Raw genomic sequence first — 27,315 nt, forward strand, 5'->3', positions numbered from 1 at the left:
TTTTTGTAGAAACAAGTCTGCTTCATTTAAATAAAACACTATGTGACTTAAAAAGTTGAATAAATAGGAGGTTGAGGTGAAAGTTAAGAAAACAAACATGAATGTGATTAAAAAATAGAGAACTAAAAAGGGAAGTCCAGGCAACATTTTCAAAAGGTTGGTTGAGAACCTCAAGTCATTCTAATCTAATGTATAGTCATAGGTGACCGATTTGCGCTTCTTTGCTGGCTCATCCGGTATGAGCTGAGGGTAGTTATTTAGATACATGGCTGAGTTACGCTGCAACGCCACATTATGATGCTGGACAAAATCGGCATCCACAAAGCTTCTCTTATTAACGGGTGGCTCTCCGTATCGGCTGGTTGATGGCCGTGGGTGGTAACTGTTAGAAGTCATCATTTTGTCTTGCACTTGGCTTGCCACGCTGGTTGGTACATTACTGGCAATGGTTGGAGTTTTATGCTGCATTACTTCATTAGCCATACGATAGTTAATACTGCTGTGTATATTATTCGACATGGTCTGCGACACTGAGGGTGATGTCAAGAGGTGCTGTGGAAGTCTTTCTACCAATCTTTTCTTGGTAATGTAGCCTACTTTCTTCTTCGATTCTGGAAGAGATGCCCGAATTTTCATGGTGGTCATCATTGCTCGGATTTTCTGGATTCCTATCTTTGTGGAACGGTACCATTCTGAGAAAGCTGGGTTATAGTTAATGTTGGGTGCTAAATAAAAGGGGGCATCTGGTGTCATCATGGCTGCAGGTCTAAAACTCCTGTACTTTAAATATGCTGTAACTGGGTCTCTGTCTGGCGTGTGAGGAGTTGCATACATCCTTGGCTTAATCTGTCTCCCGCTTTTGCGATTTTCTTCCATTTCTGTCTGTCGGTCAGTGTATTCTATGTACTGATTTCCTCTTGGATCGATTTTCAGCTTGATGTCTCCCCACTGGAGGTTGTACTGTTCTTTTGTACGAAGAGCAAAATGGATTCCGTTGTTGAAGAACACCAAGTTTAATAAACTTGTTGGGTTATCCATTGAAAGCGTTCCAGTCTTGTAGAGTTTTTCAATGTCGTCATCAGTCAAAGCCTCCTGTCTTATCGGTGGGTTGCTTTCTGCAATTTTTTTCAAAAATTTGATTTTAGCATTAAGCGACTGCTTGGTTAAAGGGAAGTCCTTGCCGTTTCCATACACAATGGTATGCATATATCGGTGTTCTTTCAAATACCGATCAATGCTTCCTACCATACACCGGAGAGTATGTGGTTCATACTCATTGCCGTCCTTCCTTTTAACCACAAGTAGGAATTTTGAGAGTAAAGTGTCAAGCTCAGTGTGAGGTATTTCTTCAACTTTACGGTTTTCATTCATTTCACTCAAAAAGTTCTGTAGTGTTTGAATGTCTGAGGTAGTTTTTCTGGCAGTGTTGATATTTTTATGTTGCTGTTGATGGAGGTGGAGGTGGTGGTGATGTTGTACCGCTTGGCTGGCTTCTTGAGCAGGAGGTATTCTGAACTGAGTCATCAATTCCATTTGCCCAGAAGAGAAAGTACTTTGGGACATAGGTCCTCTTTTCACAGTATTAGTGTTTAGTGTTGTAGTAGAAGTAGTTCCATTATCAGGGTAATTTTTTGGTAACATCTGGGAATTGCTTTTACTTAGCAAAGAGCTGGCTTTGTCCTCAGCCCGAACCAGGCGCTGTAGAGTGAAAAAAAACAAAAACAAAACTGAAGTTAAAGTGGACCACTGCTTTAAAGGGGAACTGAAGAGAGAGGTATATGGAGGCTGTCATGTTTATTTCCTTTTAATCAATACCAGTTGCCTGGCAGCCCTGCTGGTCTATTTCTCTGCAGTAGTATCTGATTAAAACCAGAAACAAGCATGCAGCTAGTCTTGTCAGATCAGACTTATAAGTCTGAACCACTGAAACACCTGATCTGCTGCATGCTTGTTCAGGGGCTATGGCTAATAGTATTAGAGGCAGAGGATCAGCAGGGCTGCCAGGCAACTGGTATTGTCTAAAAGGAAATAAACATGACAGCCTCCATATACCTCTCTCTTCAGTTCCCCTTTAAGTTCCTAAGAAAAAGAAAAAAAAAAGTACTGTAATATTAACCAGTTCCCTACCCTGGGGTTTTCCCCCTAAAAAACCCAAGCAATTTTCTACATTTCACAGGTCTCCCATTCATTAGCCCATAACTTTAATATGATCTATACCTTGTTTTTTTTGCCACCAATTAGGCTTTCTCTAGGTGGTACTTTTTGCTAAGTATTATTTTACTTTGAATGCATTTTAAAGGGAATAAGGAGAAAAAAATATGAAAAAAAAAAAATCATTATTTCTCGGTTTTCAGGCATTACCGTTTCAAAATAAAAAGTATTACTGTAGATCAAGCCCACAAATTTTATTAGTCCATATGTCCTGTTTATTTCAACATTTAAATTATCTTCCTAGTACAATGTATGGCGACAATATAATATTTGTAAATAAAGGTGTATTTTTTCCATTTTTTTTGCTTTGCACTTTACTAGCGATTACAAGCCGTATACGCCAAAATAACAGTAATATACCCTCACGGCATACATATCTAAACTGCTAAGTCCATTTTTTAGCCCCCACCCCTGTAGTAAGCAGGATGTGCCCCTTAATCCCCCCCCACCCCCCATAGATAGCCAGGTGTGCCCCTTTATTCCCCCCACCCCCCATAGATAGCCAGGTGTGCCCCTTTATCTTCCCCCCCCCCCATTATAGATTGCCAGATGTGCCCCTTATTAGCCCCTCCACCATAAAAATCCCAGATGTGACCCTTTATTAGCCAGATTCGCCCCTTTGTCCCCCTACCCCCATTGATAGCCAGGTTTGCCCCTTTATTCTTCTCCAATAGGTAATCATATGTACCCTCTATTCCACCCCCCCCCCCCCATGGATAGCCAGGTGTCCCCCTTTATCCCCCCAGTATAGCCAGATGTGCCCCTTATCAGCCCCTCCCCCAGTATAAAAGATATATATGTGCCCCCTTGACCCCCCATAGATCCAAAGGTGTGCCAATGTATTCTCCCCCCTCCCCATAGATAATCAATGTGTCCCTTTGTCATTGCCCCCCCCCCCATATATAGCCAGGTGAACCCCTTTGCCCCCATAGATAGCCGAGTGTGCCCCTTTGCCCCCCTCCCCATAGATGGCCAGGTGCGTGATGATCCTGCCCCTTTGATAGCCCCCAGCGATTATGCCCCCTTCCCCTCCATGCTGCGATCGAGCAAGCAGCATGGAGGATTGGCATGTGAACAGCTCACCTTGCCTCGTTCCAGCGCAATCAGCGTCCCCCCCGTGCATCACCGCTCCGTGTCATTATGCCGACCATGATGACGTCATCAAGCCGGGACCCGATCCGTTCGGCATTAAGACACAGGCAGCGGTGATGCACGGAGGGGAGGCTGATCGCGCTGGAACAAGGTGAGGTATGTTGTTTACATGCTAATCCTCCATGCTGCCTGATCGCAGCATGGGAGAAGAAGGGGGGGGGGTGCTAAATTACAGGGGATCGGGCAAGGGGGTTGGAGGATCGGACCCCCGGGAGGGAATCCTTAATTAGTGTAGTTAAAGGAAGAGGGGTTAATGAGCTCAGACGCGTGCCAGCACGCGTACTGTGCTCATTAAAGGGAACTGACTTATATTCACGTCATGTGGCTTTCAAGAGCCACTTACAATGACGTGAATATACTGTATGTAGGATGCGAAATGGTTAATAATAAGTGTCATTCTGTCTGTTTCCCTCTTTTTTTACCCAATGCAGGAACAGCTGACTACTTCATTAAGCAGTAGGAAAGCATTGAGGCAGCTCTGGAATGCAACATGCTGTGGCTGGCACTGCGCTACTTCTATCTTCACCCCACAGCCAGGACAAGGTCCTCCAGCACCCAAGGCTGAGACACCAAAGTGCGCCCCTCTATCCCTCCCACCCCAGCAGTCACACACAGATTGCTATTAGACTAAGGCACCTAAAGGCTCCCAACCCCCCAACAACTTAATCTCTAGTTATCAGTCTTGCAGTCACTGCTATGCATCCCCCTTTTCTTATTTCTCTCTGCTTCAAACACAATAGTGGAATGATAGCTGAGCAAATTGTGCGCTCCCTCCTACACTGTACCCTGAGGCTGAAGCCTCTCTCGCCTATGCCAGGCTCTGAGACAGGCACAGGTAGAAGCGGAGTACCTTTCAGGTCACACTGTGAGGCACCTCTAACTTACATATGACACAATTTCTTAGCAGTCTTTGCAAATGCAGAAAACTGCCATGGCAGTTCCCCCCCCCCCCAGAAAGGGGGCAAAGCTAACAAACAAAACCAGGATTTTATGGCACAAGTGGTCAATTTTAAAATATTTTTTTTGCGGCTACTCTGTTAGGACTTCTGCCACATGTGCTGATAAAGTGCGATTTATTTTTGCACAGGAGGTATGATTTAAGATAGGAAACAGGAATGTCACCTTAATCAGGTCTGGAAGGGCTGCAGAATATGGATGGATGGCCAGGGCAGATTAGTAAAGTGTACAGTATTCTCACTACTTTCAATTCTAGTAATTTCACAGGGACAGAAGTTGAGGCTGCAAATCACTAAACACAACTGCTGGTTAAATAGATCAACTGCTAGAAGCTTTGATTTGCCAATCTCAACTTTTGCCTCCAGCATGTGGCTAATCAGCATTAGGACCTGGAGCTCAGCATTAAAGGAACACTATCAAACCAATCGGTCTGAAATGATAATGTACAAATGATGTCTAAGTAGCTGTGTAAACATTTACCTACTTTTCATGTTAAATGCAAACGCTTTAATTCATTGTGTTTGGGATTTAGCTCTATTGGGACAAATCATTCTTAAAAGGGGTGTCTTTCAATGCACATCCAGTGTTATTTTTTTTGCATATCATACTACAGAGTATTTTCCTTTGAAAGCAAAAAAAAAAAAAAAAAAAAAAAAAAAAAAATGAAAAGCTGTGGTGTCACAGACAACTACAAATGTTTATAACAAGTTACATTTCCTCTGCTCTCTTCAGAAACTTCAGTCAGAGACACAGGTCTCTCTCACACACACAGGGTTATCAAATGCACTGTGAGGGAATTCCTCCTTCCCTCATGGCCCACTCTGCTGTCAGATTAGAGCAGACTGTTGTCAGTCTAAAGTAAAATTAATTTGATACAGTAAACAAAAGAGATAAGCAAGTGAATTGTATACATCATTATTTACCAGCACTTCAGGAACTCTCTCAATCCCAGGTTAAAAAAAAAAACATGTTAATCGATAGTGTTCCTTTAAAGGACAACTGAATTGAGAGAGATATGGAGGCTGTAATTTTTATTTCCTTTTAAACAATACCAGTTGCATGGCTGCCCTGCTGATCTCTCTGGCATCAGTAGCTTCTGAATCACATATCTGAAACAAGCATGCAGCTAATCTTGTCAGATCTTACATTAACGTCAGAAACACCCGACACACCGCATGCTTGTTAACCTGTTGCCGCCCGCCTCACACCAATGGGCGTGGCCGCGGCGGCAGCCCCAGGACCGCCTAACGCCAATTGGCGTAAAGTCCTGGGGCTGTGTTTTGCAGGAGATTGTGCGCAGGGTGCGCGCGCATCTCCTGCTTGGTGGGCGGAGCAGAGCTCCGCCTTCAGTCTCCGAGCGGCGGTTGCCGCTTGGGAGACTGTTAGACGGCGTAAATGCCGTCTATTTACATGTACAGCGCTGCGATCAGCAGCAGCGCTGTACTGGGGACAGCCGTGTGACACGGCTGTCCCCTCCTGAGCAGCAGAGGTGATCGGCTGAAGCCTATGACAGCTGATCACGGGGATTGGCTAGCGGGGGGGAGTTGGGGGGGGGGTTACAATTCACTTTAAAAAAATGACATTTTTGAAAAAAAACAAACAAACAAACATTGGGGGGGGGGGGGGGGGGCGACCAGACCCCACCAACAGAGAGCTCTGTTGGTGGGGAGAAAAGTGGGGGAAGAATCATGTGTGTGCTGTGTTGTGCCGCCCTGCAGCTTGGCCTTAAAGCTGCAGTGGCCAATTTATTGAAAATTTGCCTGGTCTTTAGGAGGGTTTAACACGGTCCTCAAGAGGTTAAAGGGCTATGGCTAAAAGTATTAGAGACAGGATCAGAAGGGCAGCCAGGTAACTTGTATTACTTAAAAGGAAATAAATATGGCAGCCTATGTATCCCTCTCCCTTCAGTTGTCCTTTAAGCTTACTAGCTGTTTCAGCAGTGTGATTTTGCTTTCTAGGCATCACCAGTGTTTACAAAAGCACTAGGCTTATAAAAGACATTTGCAGTGATTCCACAGGCAGGATTGCGATTTGTCAAAATCACAATCATGCTGCCTGCAGCATTTTCTGGAGTATTTATATTGAGGAAATGCATGGGCTCAAATCACATTCCCTGAAATCACTCTGTTTTTAGCAGTAAAATCTCATTTTTGAGAGTGCTTTGCAATCTTTGGTTGGCCCAAGCCTTACAGGAATGGTTTGCTCATTGGTAGTACAGGTGAATGACTAACTCCGTTCTAGCAGATATCTGAGGGAACAGACGCTTGCCCTACCATATTCTCACTGTGCTATAAGTGGCTATATTCCTCTCACAGGGCCTGATGCACAAAAGTGCATTAATGCTGCTGTGCACAGACATCGCACAGCAATATAAAACTGTTACTGCTGGCACTGTGTACCCAGAGTTACGCTATTAGTGCGACACTCTGCTAGCTTGACAGTTGCTTAATTAACACATGCTACTAACTATAATGCACATTATCATAGCAATGGCTGCACTAGTCAAGTACCACACTAATAGCATAACCCACAGTACACAGTGTTGGTAGTAAGGGTAATACTGCCATGCAATGTCTGTGCATGGCAACATTACTTTCGTGCATCAACCACACAGAGTCCCTTCCCTAGTCCTGGACCCTAATATTATGCTGCAAAAAATGTTTTATATTACATTTTTACTCTGAATGGAAGGACAGCTACCAGTATTTGCTATGCTAGTTTGTTGGAAACAAGTTTTAATATGGTATTATAAGAAAACAACACAAAATCCTTGCGCTTCCACAATGAAGATATGGCCCCTTCAAACATTCCTTAGTTTCTTCTATAATATACACTGTATGCTGGAGCTCCTCCACCACAGGGTACAAAATGCAATCTAGAAAAAACAGGAGCGCTCCATAGTGTATTACCAAGGAAACCAATTTATTCTTATTCAAGGTTCTACTTACATAAAAAAGAATTAAAATTCGCCTGTAAGCGGTAAGGCACATCCGCTGAAAGCCCGGGGGGATGGATCCACACATGCTGTGGCCTGCAGCGCGGTCTCCGGTGGCCTGGGAGTTCCGTCTCTCGGGGCGGTGGGCGGAGCCTATGCATGGCGTGCTGATAGCGTCATTACGCGTTTCGGCGCTCTGTGCCTATGTCCGGTCTTGGATGTGCTTTACTGCTTACAGGCGAATTTTAATTCTTTTTTATGTAAGTAGAACCTTGAATAAGAATAAATTGGTTTCCTTGGTAATACACTATGGAGCGCTCCTGTTTTTTCTAGATGGTATTATAAGAAGACTAGTATACTTAAGCCCGTTTCAAAACGGGTTCTAGGTCTGTGTTGAATCCCCTCCCCTCCCTCTCACTCTCCCTGTGAACGCCGGTCACCACGCATGTGCACGCCCGCCCACCGCACCCGTCCTCCCTCAACTCTCCTCAGTCTCTGCGTCCCTCCCTGCTCATGCGCAGTAGCACAAAACACGGGACACACACACACACACACAGGAAGTGCAGGGATGGGACACAGAGACAGTTAGGTTTTAACTGGATTGTAGATTCGCAGTATCATGCCTCGCCCCATACAGTGAAATAGTCATGCAGAGAGAAACATCCTCACACTGCGATGCCAGGGAAGAACATACCGGATAATCCTGTGGGGACTCATAATCTTCATCTCTGCTATCCAGGTAAGCATTCTGGGAGCCTTGCTCTGGTGTACTGCCACCACTGGATCCATCTACAGAAAACAGAAACAAGCATGTAACCTGTATAATGTGGCCCTGAACATCTTTATCTCTGGAAATTGCATCAGGACCCAAATCTCCCACTACACATGAATCCTACTAACTAAAAGTTTCAGGCCGGTTTCAGACTGTCAACCGGCGGTGGAAAAGCATGAATCGCACCGCAACGCTAAAAATAGACTTCAGAGATTACCGTAGCAATGCACGGTAATCTCCCTTCTGGCTGCAGGCCAAGCAGGAAGCGAGACTCTCTAGCGCTCACTTCCTGTGGCCAGTATTTAAAAAAAAAAAAACGCTTCAGTGCATATGCGCCACAACATGAACGGCGAACATTCGTTAAAAAAAGCTGTGCCGCCATAGACCTACATGACTCCCATTCGCCTGCAGATCGCCTTGCACCGCGCCAGGTAAGAAATGCCCCATAGATGTTCATTAGCGTAGTGTTATCCTGCGGCAAAACAGGGTAACACAATGCGCTAGTGTGAAAGGGGCCTCAGGGTAACATTCAGCAGTTGCTTCTGTGATAAAACAGGAGTCTTGAGGGGGTGTTTTTATAAAACATGTGTCTGCCATAATTAATGCATACCTGAGCCGACATGTGACATGGGGGTTGATTCACAAAAGGCCGGTAACACTGCCCACCACGCAGCAATGCTACTGGCCTGTACTGAAAATAGTAACGCTTGTTGCGCTAATGGAGCGACGAGCGTTACCACAGCAACATGCGTACACAGTGTATATGCGGTATGGAAGTAGCGAAGCTATGTTTATGTGCGTTGCTATGGTAACGTTCGTCGCGCTATCGGTGCAACAAGCGTTACTATTTTTTCAGTACAGGCCGTTAACATTGCTGCGCAGTGGGCAATGTTAACAGCCTTTTGTGAATCAGCCCCCTGATGAGATAAATATGGGCACATGTGGTGCTAGTCCTATCAAAAAAAAAAAAATTCTGGAGGTCCTCTTTTCTATTTACTGTATTTTAATTGCAAAGGTTAATAACCAATGTTTTTATCTTTGCAGAGAAGACAATCAAAACTGCCATTGAATGCAGACTCGGCTCTCCTGAAATGTAAACAGAAGCACTTCTATTTGGATGTCCTGTTGATCCTCTGCCTCTAATACTTTTAGCCATAGACCCCGACAGGTTGCTTAAAGGGAACTTGAAGCGAGGAAAAATATTTAAAATAAACACAGGACGTAGCTGCAAATTAATATTACATACTTACCTCACCATCAGTTCCTCTCAGAAGCTCACCATTTTCTTCTTACAGTGATCCCTTCCAGTTCTGACAATATTTTATTAGAAGTGAAATATACCAGTTGCTGTCAGTTATATATCAGCAGCTGTCAGTTACAACTGAATGTGTAAGGTAATGTCCAGGTTTCCTTATGGCTCAAGTGGGTGATATTAACAGTGTGCTGACCAGGAAGCTGTTAGGGGGTAATGGTCATTTTTAAAATGGAGGACGGAGAAATCCATTGATCACAGTCGACAAATGGGACGCAGTAGAGAATAAAGAGATTGAGGAGTAGACTACACAGGAGGTAAGTATGACCTGTGTATGGTTATTTTGACTTTTTATTTTTAGTTCAGGTTCTCTTTAAGACTGAGTGTCAGGTTGTAAACAATACTTACTTTCAGGTTTAGTTTTTTTACTCTATCCTCCATGGAAAGTGTCTCAAGAGCAATAGGTAGTTCCTTTGAGCCAGAAATATGCAAGTCCACTCTGGGATCAGTGTAGTGAATAGGATCATTCAGCCCCCAATAACACCTCACCCCATTCCCAGGCACATATTAGCATGCACTCTGTGCTCAACAGAATCTGCAGAGTAACATTCGCATCCTTCTGCTACAACTAGTGGCAGAGAGAACGTGAATGCGATGTAGTCAGAGCACTTAGGTTTTTTTTACATTAGTACTCTGTTCTTAGACGTTATAACAGTTTAGCAAATCTATTGGAGCAAAGGGAAAAATCAGATTGCAATACTGCGTTAATGAATACTTGTACAGTACAGTCCCAGGACTCAACTAACCAGCAGTCTCAACCAACCAGCACAAATCGCTGGAAGTCCTCACAGTGGTGAAGAACAAATTCTTAGGTCAGTTTCACACTGTAAACTGGCAGCAGCGATGCAGTGTGTGGCTTCTGCCGCATTGCCAGAAACAGGCCTTCGGGGAATACAACTTTACTACATGGTATTCTCCATCTGGCTTTGGGCCAAGCAGGAAGTGCGGTCACTTCCTGCTTCAGGGTATGCAAAGTGCACAGAAGCATATTGTAAAAATACGCTTCCACGCATGCGCGCTGTGACGTTGCGTCTGTAATTTTTTAAAATCTCATCGTCATAGACTAACAGCCTGCCACAGAAGATGCGCGGTAACGTAGTTCTGACCCTTCGTCAGGGATGCGGCAAAGAACTAATTTCCGTCGCATTGCTCCGTAACTTGGAAGTCTTCATAGACTTTCATTGCCCGGCGGTGGGGTGTGGTAAAAATATCCCACTGCCCCAATGTGAAAGGGCTCTCAGGCTTTTTGTAGGCTCTGCTGTGCTGGGTTCACTGGCTCCCCCAAGGTTAATATACTTTCAATTAAAGTATTGAGTAGTGTATCATCTGATACCAGTTCAATTACAGTATTATAACATTTAATACAGAGTTCATGGTATGTGTACATGTACACACATACATATACACACACACACATTATATTATAATAATATATATATATATATATATATATATATATATATATATATATATATATATATATATATATATATATATATATATATATATATATATATATATATATATACATATATACATATATACATATATATACATATATATACATACACATATATATATACACACACACACACACACACAGTGGGTTGCAAAAGTATTCGGCCCCCTTGAAGTTTTCCACATTTTGTCATATTACTGCCACAAACATGAATCAAATTTTATTGGAAATCCACATGAAAGACCAACACATGAGAAGTGGAACGAAAATCATACATGATTCCTGTGTGTAATCTAATGTCAGTACAAATAAAGCTGCTCTGTGAGGGCCTGAGGTTGTCTAAGAGAATATTGGGAGCAACAACACCGTGAAGTCCAAAGAACACACCAGACAGGTCAGGGATCAAGTTATTGAGAAATTTAAAGAAGGCTTAGACTAAAAAAAGATTTCCAAAGCCTTGAACATCCCACGGAGCACTGTTCAAGCGATCATTCAGAGATGGAAGGAGTATGGCACAACTGTAAACCTACCAAGACAAGGCCGTCCACCTAAACTCACAGGCCGAACAAGGAGAGCGCTGATCAGAAATGCAGTCAAGAGGCCCATGGTGACTCTGGACGAGCTGCAGAGATCTACAGCTCAGGTGGGGGAATCTGTCCATAGGACAAATATTAGTCGTGCACTGCACAAAGTTGGCCTTTATAGAAGAGTGGCAAGAAGAAAGCAATTGTTAACAGAAAAGCATAAGAAGTCCCATTTGCAGTTTGCCACAAGCCATGTGGGGGACACAGCAAACATGTGGAAGAAGGTGCTCTGGTCAGATGAGACCAAAATGGAACTTTTTGGCCAAAATGCAAAACGCTATGTGTGGCGGAAAACTGACACTGCACATCGCTCACAACACACCATCCCCACTGTCGAATATGGTTGTGGCAGCATCATGATACAATATTTACAAAAAAGGTCTGCACACCCTATTAATCATAGAAACTAAAGTAGAATGCTATGGGTGCTGAGTCTGTAAAACGGGCACAAAGTGGCCCTAAATGCCAAAGTATATACAAGTATATATATAAGTATATACAAAGGTAACTCGCACACCAGGCAAAAAGTAAATGCAAAAAAGTCTGTATTTCAAAATGTCAATAAATAGAAATAGCGACAATACAAATGGCAAACAATGGCCTGCTTAGCAGACATCACAGTGTGGTGAACATAATACAGATCACACCAATGGAGTCAAGTTAGAATACATACAGAAGCATACAGAAGCATGAACCTAAACATCAATCATAGTAATGAGCTGTACAGATTATATCAAGCAAAATGCACAAAGTCATAACCCCATGGTGTAAAAAGTATACCCTACAGCGCGCTGTTTCGTAACCTTCGTCAGAGAGTATACACAATAGGCTGCTGCTGGCTGCTGTGCAGGCCATTGTTTGCCATTTGTATTGTCGCTATTTCTATTTATTGACATTTTGAAATACAGACTTTTTTGCATTTACTTTTTGCCTGGTGTGCGAGTTACCTTTGTATATACTGTGGCAGCATCATGCTCTGGGGGTGCTTCTCTTCAGCAGGGACAGGCAAGCTGGTCAGAGTTGATGGGAAGATGGATGGAGCCAAATACAGGGCAATCTTGGAAGAAAACCCCTTGGAGTCTGCAAAAGACTTGAGACTGGGGCGGAGGTTCACCTTCCAGCAGGACAACGACCCTAAACATAAAGCCAGGGCAACAATGGAATGGTTTAAAACAAAAACATATCCACGTGTTAGAATGGCCCCATTAAAGTCCAGATCTAAATCCAATCGAGAATCTGTGGCAAGATCTGAAAACTGCTGTTTACAAACGCTGTCCATCTAATCTGACTGAGCTGGAGCTGTTTTGCAAAGAAGAATGGGCAAGGATTTCAGTCTCTAGATGTGCAAAGCTGGTCGAAACATACCCTAACAGACTGGCAGCTGTAATTGCAGCAAAATGTGGTTCTACAAAGTATTGACTCATGGGGCTGAATATTTACGCACACCCCACTTTGCAGTTATTGATTTGTAAAAAATGTTTTGAATCATGTATGATTTTCACTCCACTTCTCACGTGTACACCACTTTGTATTGGTCTTTCACGTGGAATTCCAATAAAATTGATGCATGTTTGTGGCAGTAATATGACAAAATGTGGAAAATTTATAGGGGGCCGAATACTTTTGCAACCCAGTGTGTGTGTGTGTGTGTGTGTGTGTGTGTGTGTGTGCGTGCGTGCGTGCGTGCGTGCGTGCGTGCGTGCGTGCGTGCGTGCGTGCGTGCGTGCGTGCGTGCGTGCGTGCAGAGTGGGGTATAGTACAGTATTAGCTAGGTCGATTTTTAACATCAAGTCTCAAGCAACCTGAAAGCACACTGATTCCAGTCAGTGATAACAGACTCTACTGTATTCATAATGAATTCACTATTAAAGCCCTCCACCTAAATTAATAGTCTAGTGGGAATTATAAATGTTTTATTGCATACATAATGATCTACCTGTGTTGATGTATATAGGACTATCTCCATCTTTATATTGGTCATCCCATTCTTCATCGTTCCACTCGTCATCTGATAGAATCTCAATTTTAACATCTTTCAGATGTTCTTCCTGCAGCCCCGCCCAATAAAAAAAAAATATCAATATACATGTGAAAATACAGAGAAGTCAATTTCTACTAATAGCGGTTTAACTCACTGCACCTCATAATATGGTTGGACTTCATTATCTTCTTGTTCACAGTCCTTGACAGAACTGCCAGCGTCCCATCGGCAATCCTTTTGGATTTGTTCACTTTTCCGCTTACAGTCCTTTGGAACATTGTCAACACTCCGCCTACAGTCCTTTTGAATACGGTCCACTTCCTTTTTACAATCCTTCAATTTAGTATCAGCTTCCAGTTTGCAATGCCCTGGGATATGTTCAGCTTCTTGTCTGCAATCCTTTGAGCTGCGACCTACTTCCTGTTTGCAATCTCCAGAGGCACGTTCCACCGTGCTGTCCTTTGAGATGTGGCCAGCTTCCTGTTTACAGTCTCTATTGGTGCAGTTAACTTCCGGCCTGCAGTCCATTTGGATGCGCTCGATTTCCCGTTTACAATCCTTTAGAATAGTCTCAACTTCCTGTCTACAAATTTTGCGAATAAGTTCAATTTCCTGTCTACAGTCATTTTGGATTTGGTCGACTTCCTGTGTCTCATCCTGCAATACTTGGCCAGCGTCTTGTTTAGAGTCCTTTGGATGATGGTCAGCATCCTGTTTGCGATCTTTTGGAATAAGGTTGACTTCCTGTTTAGAATCCTTTGGGGCTCGATTCACATCTTGTTTTAACCCCTTTGGAAGATTATTTACTTCCTGTCTAGAGTCCCTTGGAAAACGGAAATCTTTATTCATAAAACCCTTAAGTATATTGTCCGCTTTCTCTTTAGGATCTTGGATAATCTGGTCAGCTTTTTCTTTAGAATCTTGGATAATATGGTCATCTTTCTCTTTAGGATCTTGGATAATATGGTCATCTTTCTCTTCAGGATCTTTGATAATATGGTCAGCTTTCTGTTTAGGATCTTGGATACCACGGTCTTCTTCAATTTGTTGGGATACCTTGGTGACTTCATCTAAACCATCTTGTGCATAGGCTGGACTGGGACATCTCTCTAGTGTGTTTCGGTAACTTGCTCCATCTGTGAAATATAAATTCGGTCACTAACAAAAGAACAGATGTATATAAAGTCTATAAAAAAATAAAACATATAAATTTTAAAGGCTCAGCCCACTAAAAGCTCTGTTATCGGAGGTCTGTGAGAAGATGAATCACTGCAGTGTATCACTTCTAAATTCTGTAGGTGAGACCTTTCCACTAGTGTGCCTTGTTTTGATAGCTATCAAAAACTGATTAATAACGGTTCCTGATATTTTTACATCACTAACATCTGCTGAAGAGCAAGCATTTCAGTTCTTTTCTGAACTGGTCCATTTGTTCAAATAATTATTTGGGTTCTGAAAAAAGTATGTAAAGAAAGAAATTGCTTACCAAGAGGGCTAAGGGGCTGCAGGTCTTCCATCACGATGTTCTCATAGAGATCCTTGTGTCCTTCTAAATAATGCCACTCCTCCATGGAGAAATATACAGTGATATCCTGACATCTTATGGGAACCTGACACACACACAATGATAAAGTCATCATTCAGACACATGCCTTGCGGTTATTGGACTTTAGTCTATAATTCCCTGTACTGCTCACCTCTCTGGTTAGAAGCTCTGTGATATTATTGATGACATCTAGGATCTCCTTGTTGTTGTATCTGTCAGGTGACAAGGAGTGAGGCAGAGGTTCCACTGTGTTATCCTGGCCTCTGTTGCAGGCTGCATTGCAAACACATTGCTTCTTGATTGGTCCATAATCCTAAATGAGAATATAAACACCAGTATACAGTATATGATATTTAAAGTGTCAATCAAGTTAATTATATGTTACAGCCAGAACCCGAAGTTGGCCACTTCGGGATTTGGCTGGCCAATATGTGAAGTGGCCAATTAAAAAACAAACAAACAAAAAAAAAAAACTTCCTTTGTACTTTAGTCGGCGAGAACGCAACCTGACAGACAGTCGGCAAAGTCCCAAAGAAAGGCTGTCGTGGAGCGTGTCAGCCATGGAATAAACAGCACAAGATCAGTGGCAGTATCTGCATTCCCCAGCGTCTCCCACTGCCCCCTGTGTCTCAAGAAGGAAATACAGGGGAGCTCATCTCAGCACCCTGCTACGCTCTCCCTCCCTGCTGTGTGAATGTGGTCTCCAGTGTGCCTGTACTCTCTCCCTCCCCAGCTAGTGTTTGTGGTCTACAGTGCACCTGCACTCTCTCCCTCACTGCTGTGTGTGTGGTCTTCAGCGTGACTGTACTCTCTCCATCCCCAGCTGGTGTGTGTGCTTATAAACAACAAAGAGACAAAGGTTCCCAATATACAGCACCAAACCACTCCAATAGTCAAAAATACAAAGTTCTTTATTTGATGAAAACAACAACAATAAAAACCATATTAAAAGCCACCAAAAGGTGATAGCAGCGGCGTAACATATGAGTAAATAATTATATGATATAACATTCAATGTATAATAACATGGTCCTCACAATCAAATTACCAATAAGTGAATTATATAGGTAGGGAAGAGACCCCCAATATATTTTACAAGGTAAAGTGCAATGTGCAAAGGCAATGAACAGGACTGGGACATAAATATGCAGCCCCAGATATAACGTATAAATCAAAGGATAAAAAGCACAGAGGTGGTATTGCAAATTCCAACAAGTGAATGTTTGTCCAAAAAGAGGAACCACAAAGGGGGTACTGACAAATAACAACGAGTGAAAGAGGAAGAGTGACCTACGTGTAAGAAAGGAGGACGCCAAAGGACCGCGGTGTCCTTTGGCGATGGTCATTGTTTTTTATGAGGGGAAATTTTCTATTTTGATCCAATTTACCATGTGTAGTTGATTAATAAAGGCTTGGCACTTTACTTGATTGATTGTAGGTACCAGCTCACTCATGCCATGCCAATAGGGACATCAGATGCCACATTCTGCCAGCTGGTCCTATACGATCTTTTACTGATACAGAGACCTGTTTAACTATCACTCCAGTGATTTCACTGGCAAACTATACTTAGTAATTGGCTGACCAGACAATAAGGATACATGGAGCATATTTGACCATTTGATGCAATACTGCACACCATGAGCTTGATTCACAACGCCATGATAAGCAGGTTTGCACACATTTTCTCATTCACGCGCTAACCCATATGATATGAGTGCGTGAACGGGAAAGTTAATGCGCGCAAACCTTTACTATTACGCGCGCTAACCTGCGCGCTGAGCTTATCACGGCCGTGGTAGCATTTATCACGGCTTTGTGAATCGAGCTCCATGTTTTTCATTGCCGTGTGTTACCTTTGATATTGTAACACTCTAATTCTTACAAGCCCTTACACACTCAACTTGCTTTTGTTTTTTCCAATTTATGCTAATCGTTCAGAGGGGGAGCTATTTCATTACCAAATTTTGGCTCTGGTGAAGCTGAAATATGGCTCAATACGGCTCAGCCTGCGTCTGCTGATGTTCCGGATTGCACAGGGGGCGGACAAGTAATTTGGCCAGTGGCTATTGCCGGTGGCCGAATTACCTCTTTTTTCCTAAATTTTAGCTCTGGCAATTACTGCCACCCAAATTAATAACTGAGCACCGCTATAGCCATAATTCTTATTATGGCCATAAATTATGGCCTATGGCAGCATCCAAATCACCGGCACAGCCGAGCCGAAATTAGCCATCTCACCCAGAATCCCTCACCTCTCCAATCAGGCTTGTGCTTTATTAATAAAAGAGGACCAGTGTCATGCGATACTCCCAATTCTTCACCCGTACCTCCTCAGTAAGACCTCCATTTTAGCAATGGCGAGCCCAACAATGTCATGTTATACTCTTGTAATGTCTTACCTCTCCAGTCAGCAGATAGATGATTTTTAGGGTGAGCTTTAGTATCTTCTTAGCCACACGATCTCCGTCCTTGTCCATTCTCACAGATTCCACCAGCTATGCCAGTTTAAGCTGACTTCTAGAATAAAAAAAAATAGTTAAATAGACCTTTTTTTTTATCCAAATTATTTTTAGTGTTAGTAGATTCTTTTACTTTCATCTATTTATCTAATTCTGCATTAGAAATGATGACTGGAGAATGGACTAGCCTTGAGGGAAACGTCACATGCATGTGATGCCATCATATTGTAGTGGCTGGATAGTAGGGCACTTCCTTTGACATGGGAGACCAAGATTTGAATCCTAGTTAGGGTCAGTACCTATTCAGTAAGGAGTCCAAGGCAAGACTTCCTAACACTGCAGGGTGGCCTCTTAAGCGTGACCCAATGGCTGCAGCTCTTGAGCGCTTTGAGTCCAACAGTAAAAAAGCACTATAGAAATGTTTGGATTATTATTACTACTATTATTATATTGTTTGAAAATGCCACGTCTCCTTTACACAAATTCAATACATAAAATAATTGCACAGTACATAAATACAGCACATGGGCTCTTGCTCAATTCATGTTTTCTCCTAGGAGATCCTTTTTCATCTTATTTATAAAATAATTCTCAGGGCTCAGCAAACGAAAAAAGTGCCAAAAACGAAGTGAAAAAGTAATTTAGTGTTCTCCCCAGACATTTTTTTCCAGCCGGGTGGCATGAAAAAGTAGCTGGGTGGGGAGAAATGAGAGAATGCAGGGCTGGTGCTTCTGTGAGCAACTCTGCTTATAGCATAGGAGGAGGTGAGCCGATGACAGCCGGGTGCTCCTCAAAACTAGCAGGGTGGAGCACCCACCTAAAAGAGCCTGGGGAGAACACTGAGTACTGTCACCATTATTCCGAGTATTTCCTTGCTTGCTGGTGGCTTCACATTCCTGAGTTTTGTCACTATTAATACAGCAATAACTTTTTATCACTTATATAATCAAAGTAATACATATGTTCTGTTTCGATTCCTGCTTTTTGTGTGAGGCACACTCCAGAAGACCCAGTCTGTATAGGAATATGACACCACACTGATTCAGAAACCTCCACAGGCAGTTTAACTTGAAGAAATAAAACTCCAAGTGTAATGCGAAGTATCTTTACTTGCGTTTAAAGCATACAGGGATGTGTTTAGAGCTTTTTCATAGGTAAAAAGACGATGCAATTACAAGGTGCATACAAGATTACCTCACCAACTGACTCCACTCTATAACTGAATGATCTAGAAATGGCTGCTGAGCAGGGAGTGACAGTTGGGATATCCTAACTAACTAAATCTAGAAGGAGAAACTAGAATATACTATTGAAGAAATATAAACAATGGCCTCGATTCATAAAAAAAAAGTGTTCGGTGAAGTAAATCAGTGCAGGGAAACTCCGCGCTCGGTATTTCTGACTTCTGGGTGGGCATTCATAAAATGTTGCTAGTTGCGATAGCAGAGCGGAGATTTCCCGCTGTAGGCAGGCGGTAGGCTGTCGGTAGCCTTGCAGAAACACAGGAGCTGGCTGAGTCCCTCCGTGCGCTGCTCTCTCTGCTGCTGCTTGGGAGGTCTGTCCCATTCACTGCACTGTATTCCGCACGCTTCTCGCCACATCTGAGGTAGCGGTAATCCCCGTCTGCATACCGCTTCCTCTAAACTTTATGAATTGACATTTTGTTACTTTTGTTAAGATAATCACCGCACAAGGCGGTGATTTATCGCTCTTCTCAGGAATGTCGGCTTTTCATGCGGAAAAAGCCTTTATGAATACAAGTTTTGCTAAGTGGTCGGTAAAGTGAGCTGTTTTCAGCATTTCCGCATGCGGGAATGCTTTATGAATCGAGGCCAATGTTAAATAACATAAAGAGGGGCTGTTTTGACAGCACAACATATATTTATTTATTTTCAGGACAATCTAGGCTTTCTTTTGGTAATATTTTTTCCAAGATTAGTTTAATTTTACAGGAATTTTATCAGGAAAAATTAGGCATAAAAGCCAAAAAGTTACACATTTTTTCATGTTTCCCCCTTTCTAATTTTTCACATAAGTGCCACAATTTTAAAACACCTTTAAATACATTATTAAAAAATACATTATGAAGCTTGTAACATACATGCCATATTTCATAATTAGTTAGGCATGTATCGTGCCGTTATCACCAGCCTGTGTGTCTGTAGCGTTTGGATGTGATCACTAGGGCAGACAGTTAGGGGACCCCAGTGCTGTACAGATGCATTTCTAGGCAACAACATAGCGATGCATCTATAGAGCGTTGGGTCCCCGAGCTGTCGCCCTAGTAATCGCAAGCAGAACTTATGGACGAGCACCATGTAAATAACAAAAAAATATTTATATATATATATATATATATATATATATATAGATAGATAGATAGATAGATAGATAGATAGATAGATAGATAGATAGATAGATAGATAGATATAGATCATAACAAGGGTCTTTGTGTGCTAATGGTAAAAAATATTAACCAAAAAAAAAGAAGTACCCTATAAAGCAGCACCACACTGGCCAATTAATTGTAAAATAAGCAAAAAAATCTTTATTGGACAATAAGAAACACTATAATGATAAAAACAGTGCTAAAAAAAAAAAAATCACCACAAGGGGTGATGGGCGGCGTAACATAATAATATAAATGAATTTAAATGCACAATAATAATGAGGTACTTCTGATCCTCTGTGAAACAATACAATATTATACAAAGGCAATACAAATATTACACAAAAGAGTGCTAACTGATAGCACGGCCTTTTTCGCGTGAAACGATAACAGTTTTTGCGCGCAAACGATATCAATTTAGCGCGCAAATTCGCATTTCCACGCAAAAAAACAGTACAGTTTCGCCAAAAATTCACGATCGTGCGAAATGCGAAAATGTGCACGAAAACGGCCATGCTATCAGTTAGCACTCCTTTGTGAATCAAGCCCAAAGAGTAATATTGAATATATATATATATATATATATATATATATATATATATATATATATATATATATATATATATATATATATATATATATATATATATATATATATATATATATATATATATATATATATATATAGCGTCTGATCGCTAAAAGCGGCAGCCATAACAGGAGTCCACAAATCTTAAAGCCTGTGGGCATTTGCTGTATAAAGAATATGTGAGAGTGGCATTTTTCAAAATGACCTTTTTAACTACTTAATGATAGTGGGGCAATATATCTACACCCCACAGGACTCCATCTAAAGTCCCAGGGGTGTAGATACTAGTCTTCTGCCACTGATGCGTGCACACCCGTACTCACCCCGTCACCGGCAGTTTCAGGACAGATTGGTGGATGGGAACATATGTTCCCAAAGCCAATCTAAGTGCCAATTAATGAATAATCTCTGCTGTAACAAACAGCAGAGATTATTCAGTGAAGTCTGTAAAAAATAAATAAAACCCCACACATTTGACTTCTAATTTTGTTCCGTATAGAAAGCGGTTATTCAGCTTTTAAAGGTCCTCTGCCTCTGAAGTCACTCCTCCAGAGAGAGACACCGCAGGTATGACCAGGGCTGTAGAGTCAAAGTTGGGGAGTCAGACCAATTTGGGGTACATGGAGTTGGAGTCGGTTTCATAAACTGAGGAGTCTGAGTTGGGTAATGTTTGTACCAAATCCACATCCTTGGTAAGTATTAGACTAAGGAGTCGGAGGTATTTTGGATACCTGGAGTTGGAAGTTTCACAAACTGAGGAGTCGGAGGATTTTTGTACCGACTCCACAGCCCTGGGTATGACACCACTGGCTGCATACTTGCTGCAGATGAGTGACTCAGACTACTGAAGCCTAAACATCGGCATGGCAGCACAGCAACTGACATCGTTAAAAGGGACTGTTCTGTTTCGATTCCCACTGTTTGTGTGAGGCACTCCAGAAGACCCAGTCTGTATAGAAATATGACTCCACACGGATTTAGAAACCTCAACAAGCAGTTTAACTCGATTAAAGGGGCAGTTTAGTGAAAACTATTATTTTCCATTAATCACATATCAGTTATTTAATATGGAGAGCATAGATTTCTCCATAGACCTTGTGTTAGAAAAAGTAGAGGATATCACTAATTCTGCTTTTGCAGAGAGCTGAGCTGCATCATTAGCATACTAAGTGACAGACTTCACTGATAGCAGACACTCCAGCTGATTTAAAAGGCTGACTCACACACACTACAGAGTCTGATGTTAATTAGGTCACTTCTCAAGTGTCTTTTCTCCAGACTAATACCGGGCATACACGACTGCGACTATGCGCCGAATCGAGCCGGCGCATCCCAGCTCGTCCGCACGTGCGCGCGGATCGATCCCCGCACGTCCCCGCGGGCGGCTGCTAATCATCCGCTCGTTTCTTCTATTGTTCTCCCCCCTGGTATGGTGCAAAGTATTGATCCGGCAGGGTATCGGACACGTCGGGCTCGATGATAATCAGGCTCGATTGATAATCCTCCCAGCAGCCGTGTATGCCCAGCATAAAGAAGCCCAGTATATCTAACCTTTCCAGGCAAGTGAGACCTTCCTGGCTTATTCATAGTGAGACGTTGCGTTGTAATGCGACGGTAAAGTCACAATACAGCATTGCAATGCAAAAAAAAAAAAAGGTGGTAGCGCACATTAATGCTGTGTTACCATTGCATACAGTAGGTACAGTAAAGCATACAGGCAATGAAAAGTATGCTTTCCTGTACCCGTTAACGTGTGCGTTTAGAGGTAACGCACTGCAGCAGCTAACATCACACTGTGGATGTCCCATAGGATTAGCATTGCAGGGCGGTGAGCTGCGTTATTTTGCATGAGGTAAACAGAGTTTATAACGCAGCTCCGTAACATCCCACTGTGAATGCAGGCCTCCATGCCTCTAATCAATTCTGTTGTTCATCTCTGCTGCTCCAAAACTCCATTGTCCCTCCGGAAATGCAGTGCCCAGAACTGTATTCCATATTCCAGACACATCCTTATAAGAGAGATAAACAGAGGCATTACGCATTAAGCCGAGTTTTTATTTTCACTTTAAAGCAGCTCAAAATTTTATTTGCTTTAGCTGCTGCTGCTTGGCACTGAATATGGCTATTTAACTTGCTGTCAACCAGAAACTCCCAAGTCCCTCTCCAAGTTTGATGTCATGCGTATGCCATGTTTTATTTTGTATGGTGCAACTATGTATATATTTGTATCTCTATTGCTGGATTGTACACTGTTTTGCACAGCGCTAAGGAAGATGTTGGCGCAATACACCGTAAATAAAAATAATAATTAAATAATTAGGTTTTTTCATGGGCTGCATGTGGGCAGGGCACTGACAGCGCTCTTTGGGAAAGCTGCAGTACACAACTGTAGAAATCTGCGGTGGTGTTAGACGTGGCTGGAAAAGGACCTGCAGTGTTCTCTCTATACCCCTTTTTGCCAAATAATGAAACATGTAAAATTCTCTGGTTTCCTAGCTGTGATAAACATGCAGTCAAATCACTGAGTGTGACTGCAAAGCACAGCAGAGGATATAAAGAACAGAAGAATTCACTCTCTACAAAGGAGTAGTGCAGCAGGGATTCGGTGAGAGAAACAGGCCCATATGCAATTACATTTTTCTCCTGAGTTTTCCACAGGGGATAATTTTTCTTCTTCAATTTAAAATAACTTTTTAGCACTTTGCAATAGAAAAGGTACCGCAAAGTAGGTGAAAAAGTACTGTTAAAATAATTTTGAGTATTTGTTTGCTTGGTGTTTGCTTATTTTCAAGTTGTGAAAGTATCACCTAGGTCCTAGGAGAAAACTCAGGTGAATTGAATTGCATACGGCACACAGTGTAGCCAAATTCACTTCCAGTTATCAACAGCGGACCCATAATTTCTGCTAGCAGTAACAGTGGCTATACCCAATCTCTGCCAGCATTCACAATGTTTTACCCCAATCCGTGGCAGCATTTCTGGTGGTATACCCTAATCTGTACCAGCAATAAAAGTTGTCATCCCCAATCTCTGCCAGCATTTATAAGAATCGCCACAGCCACTGTTGGTACTCACAGATATCAAATCCCTGCCCATAGTCACATATGTGCCACACAACCACAGTGGTCCAGTCCAGTCTCTGGCTGCAGGCACAGTGCACCTCCCTGCCAACAGTCATACTGAATCCACAGCCTCTCATCTCTTCCAACCGTTGCAGGGCACCCCCCACCAATCTCTGTACAGTCACAGTGCACCCCCCCCCCCTTCTCCAAGGCCAATTGCTGCCATCAACCACAGATGTCCTCCCCCAATGTCCCTCAGAATTCATAGGTGGCCTTTAGTCTCTTCCACTATTCACAGTGCATCCCTCCAGTCTTCGACAGCAGTCACAGTACATCTACCCCAGTGTCTACCAAGAGTCACAGCGCAAACCCCTATTCACTGCCAGCATTCATAGTGGTGTATTGCAATATTTTCCGGCATTCATAACATTATCCCAAGCCACTTCCATTAATGACTCACCAAACTTCCCCTACCTCTAATCTCTGTGGCACTCACAGTGCATCCCCTCAATCTCAGTTGACAGTCACAGTGCATACCCCCCTCATCTCAGTCAGCAGTCACAGTGCATCCCCCTCCCACCCACATCTCAGTCTGCAGACACAGAGGATCTCCCGCCCCAATCTCAGTCGTCAGTATGGCCTGGTGCACACCAAAAACTGCTAGCAGATCCGCAAAATGCTAGCAGATTTTGAAACGCTTTTTCTTCTTTTTCTGTAGCATTTCAGATAGCGTTTTGCGGTTCTGTGAAGCGTTTTTGGTGTAGCACATTTCATGTATTGTTACAGTAAAGCTGTTACTGAACAGCTACTGTAACAAAAACCGCCTGGCAAACCGCTCTGAAGTGCCGTTTTTCAGAGCGGTTTGCGGTTTTCCTATACTTAACATTGAGGCAGAAACGCATCTACAATCCAAAATCTGCAGCAGCCCGGGAGTATGCGTTTCGGCAAAACGCCTCCCGCTCTGGTGTGCACCAGCCCATTGAAATACATTACCCAAGCGTATCCGCTCCCGCAAGCGGATCTCAAACTGCAGCCGAAACGCTCTGGTGTGCACTAAGCCTAACAGTGCATCCCCCTACCCCATCTCTGAGGCAGTCCACAGTGCACCCCCCCAAAAAAATCTCAGCTAGCAGTCACAGTGCAACCTTCCCCCCCATCGCAGGCGGCAGTCACAGTGCATCCTCCAATCTCAATCAGCAGTCACACCGCACCCCCACCCCCCAATCTATGCAGGCAGTACCAATCTCAGTGATCGTGGTCACGTAACTAATCTCCATCCACAATCACAGGGAAATATTCCACAATCTCCCTCAGTAGTCCAAGATAAACATTGAAAAAAAAAGATGAATATTTTTTAAATGTGATCTTGATGGAACAATTCTCAGCTCTTTGGCGTCAGTATTTATGTGTGAGAGATTTTCCTTCATCAAGCTGTACAGACTGTAGTTAGCAGGGCAGGAACTAAACCCTCTAAACAGATTTGCATCCTATATGTAGAAAAGTCGGTGGTGCAGCAGCTTTGCAACCATACTCAACCACTGAGGTGAGCACAGAAGGTGCTGCTTTTTCATCTATTTTCACTGCGTGCGGTTAACAGAAAGGTAAGACAATTGCAGTTAAATACCCTCAAAAACATCTTTGTTAACAATTAATACAGTTTTAATGAGGAACTTCATTGAAAATAATGTAATTAAAAAAAAGTGCTTCATTTTTACAATAATTACGTATAAATGATTTAGTCAGTGTTTGCCCATTGTAAAAGCTTTCCTCTCCCTGATTTACATTCTGACATTTATCCCATGGTGACATTTTTACTGCTGGCAGGTGATGTCAGTGACAGGAGATGCTGCTTGTTTTTTTGGCAGTTGGAAACAGCTGTAAACAGTTTTTTCCCACAATGCAACAAGGTTCACAGACATTAAACTGCCAGGACCATGGTCCTCACAGATTCCTGTGGGAGGGGTTTCACCACAATATCAGCCATACAGAGCCCTCTGATGATCGGTTTGTGAAAAGAAATAGATTTCTCATGTAAAAGGGGGTATCAGCTACTGATTGGGATGAGGTTCAATTCTTGGTCACGGTTTCTCTTTAAGTAGCATGCATAAATGTTAGAGTCACATGATGTCTATAACTAGAGCTCAGCATTAAATAATAAAATCAACCCAACTCTTCTGTGCTTTAGAGATAATTCCTCTATTGTATCATCTATAACTTTAAAGGTTATTTTAGAAGCATTTTACAATAGACACACACATACACATATATATAAACTAACAAAACACATCACCCAGATATCAGACACTGGTAATCCTATCTGCTCATCACACAATGGCCATGTAAGATTATTTACAACCACAAGCCCATCTGAGCCCTGGATAAAGTGTCACTCAGTGTAGGGGGTGCAGATCTCACCTAGATACAAGGCTGGTCAGAAAGAGGACGAAGACATTGAGCCCAGCAGTGGGACAGCTCCAGCTTTGACATAACTTAAACACCGGATATTAGTTTATAATAAACTTCCTGTCTGCTGTCCAAGCCTCTCTCTCACAGGCAGCAGCTAGCAGCCACTAGAGGCCGAACTACAGTCACCCCAGCAGGAGGGATTCCGCAGTATCACCATCCCCATGACTGCTCTCCGCCATTTTCCCGAGGAACAGCCTCCCCACTGTGCGCAGGAAGAGGCTCCTCGGATGAGGAGCAGAGAGGGAAATTGCCTTGTTCTGCTGTGTCTCCCCTACAGGGGGCGCGGCGCCATTTTGCCGTAGACTATAGAATACCGTACAGCTAGCTGTAGGATAACCGGAGGCGCAGCAAGCTCAAAATGGCCACAAAAATGACTGTCTTATTAACTGTAACATCGTATTTTTATTAACGTTTGCTATTCTGAAATTAGTCTGCAACTCACAGCCTACGTTTTATTGTTAATACATTTAGCTTGTCACCTTTTACGTAACAGGTTTGAAGACAGTAAACAATCAACATCTGGCTGTTGGATGCTCGGAGAATGTCTCCTTCTCTAATATCGCATTCCTATGGGGACTCCATTTTCTCGAAGCCAGCATTCAATAAGGATGAAAGAAACTGGCTTGCAAAAATGTCTCCTCCAGCGAAGACAGGAATGTCCAAATGTCTTTCGTTATCTTAGTATCAACGAAAATATGCTGAATATATTAGAATGACTCATACATGATATAATGATATGATACAAGCACTATTTTATTTACACCTGAGTTAGTGGAACGTCATTTTTAGTTTTGGGGGTCAGTAAGAGAATAGTGCACTACAAGTCCCAGAATCCTTTGAGGGTTAATATCACTTCCAGGGTGTTTTTTAAGGGTGATTGCTTGCAGTGTTAGGGAGGTGCTTGGATCTCCTATATATGTTGTGCCGTATTGCTGATGCCTGCTTGCAAGGTAAGCCTTGCTTTGTGCTATATATTGATTTTTCAGAGTGTTGGGTACGTGTTTTGGGTTTGTCATGTGAAATAGGCACCCTTAATAATCATAACTGTATTACAAAAAATAGATTGCAGATAACCTACCACCTGTAAATGTGTTGCAAGATTAAAGATGTTTTTTAATGTTCTATTGTGACAGGTCTAACATTCTAATGTATGCCTGTTGCATGTTACATGGATGCTATGGATTCTACACATCAATCTGTTGAGATGTTTTGACATTTCACTTATGGGCGGAGTCACTTGGAAGCTTCCTGTATATCCTGGGGTCTCCTGCAGCAAAGGCTCTGCTCAGTAGCGCCTGGCTTGGTAATGTCAATTTGGATTTGTACCTGCCCACCACATGCACACCTGTGAATTCTATTTTTTTTAGATGGCAGCTCTGTCTATTCAGCCAAATAGCTGGTGTGCTGTCAGAGGCAGCCAGGGGATGGGCAGGTACTG

The 27,315-nt window shown here is 42.7% G+C and overlaps 2 protein-coding genes across 3 annotated transcripts in view; one reads left to right on the forward strand and one right to left on the reverse strand.

The window, feature by feature from the left end:
• LOC137534270 (uncharacterized) lies at nt 1–26,153 on the reverse strand. The gene is made up of 8 exons (XM_068255678.1): nt 25,827–26,153; nt 17,312–17,429; nt 15,061–15,222; nt 14,850–14,973; nt 13,523–14,499; nt 13,319–13,430; nt 7,950–8,044; nt 1–1,698 (listed from the first exon to the last, which is right to left on the reverse strand). Exons 2-8 carry the CDS (start codon nt 17,387–17,389, stop codon nt 181–183), a joined length of 3,066 nt encoding a protein of 1,021 aa, XP_068111779.1. The 5' UTR covers nt 17,390–17,429; nt 25,827–26,153; the 3' UTR covers nt 1–180.
• LOC137534272 (gastrula zinc finger protein XlCGF53.1-like) overlaps nt 25,366–27,315 on the forward strand; it is a 25,481-nt gene continuing 23,531 nt past the window's right edge. Inside the window, exons 1-2 of one of the 2 annotated variants that reach the window (XM_068255681.1) lie at nt 25,366–25,415; nt 26,371–26,827. The gene's annotated coding sequence lies outside the window, so the exon portion shown is untranslated. Of the gene's footprint in view, nt 25,416–25,962; nt 26,828–27,315 lie in introns of those variants that run through there. The other variant, XM_068255680.1, reaches the window with a different exon arrangement.

This window comes from Hyperolius riggenbachi, chromosome 10 (genome assembly GCF_040937935.1).
Source record: "Hyperolius riggenbachi isolate aHypRig1 chromosome 10, aHypRig1.pri, whole genome shotgun sequence".
NCBI lineage: Eukaryota > Metazoa > Chordata > Amphibia > Anura > Hyperoliidae > Hyperolius > Hyperolius riggenbachi.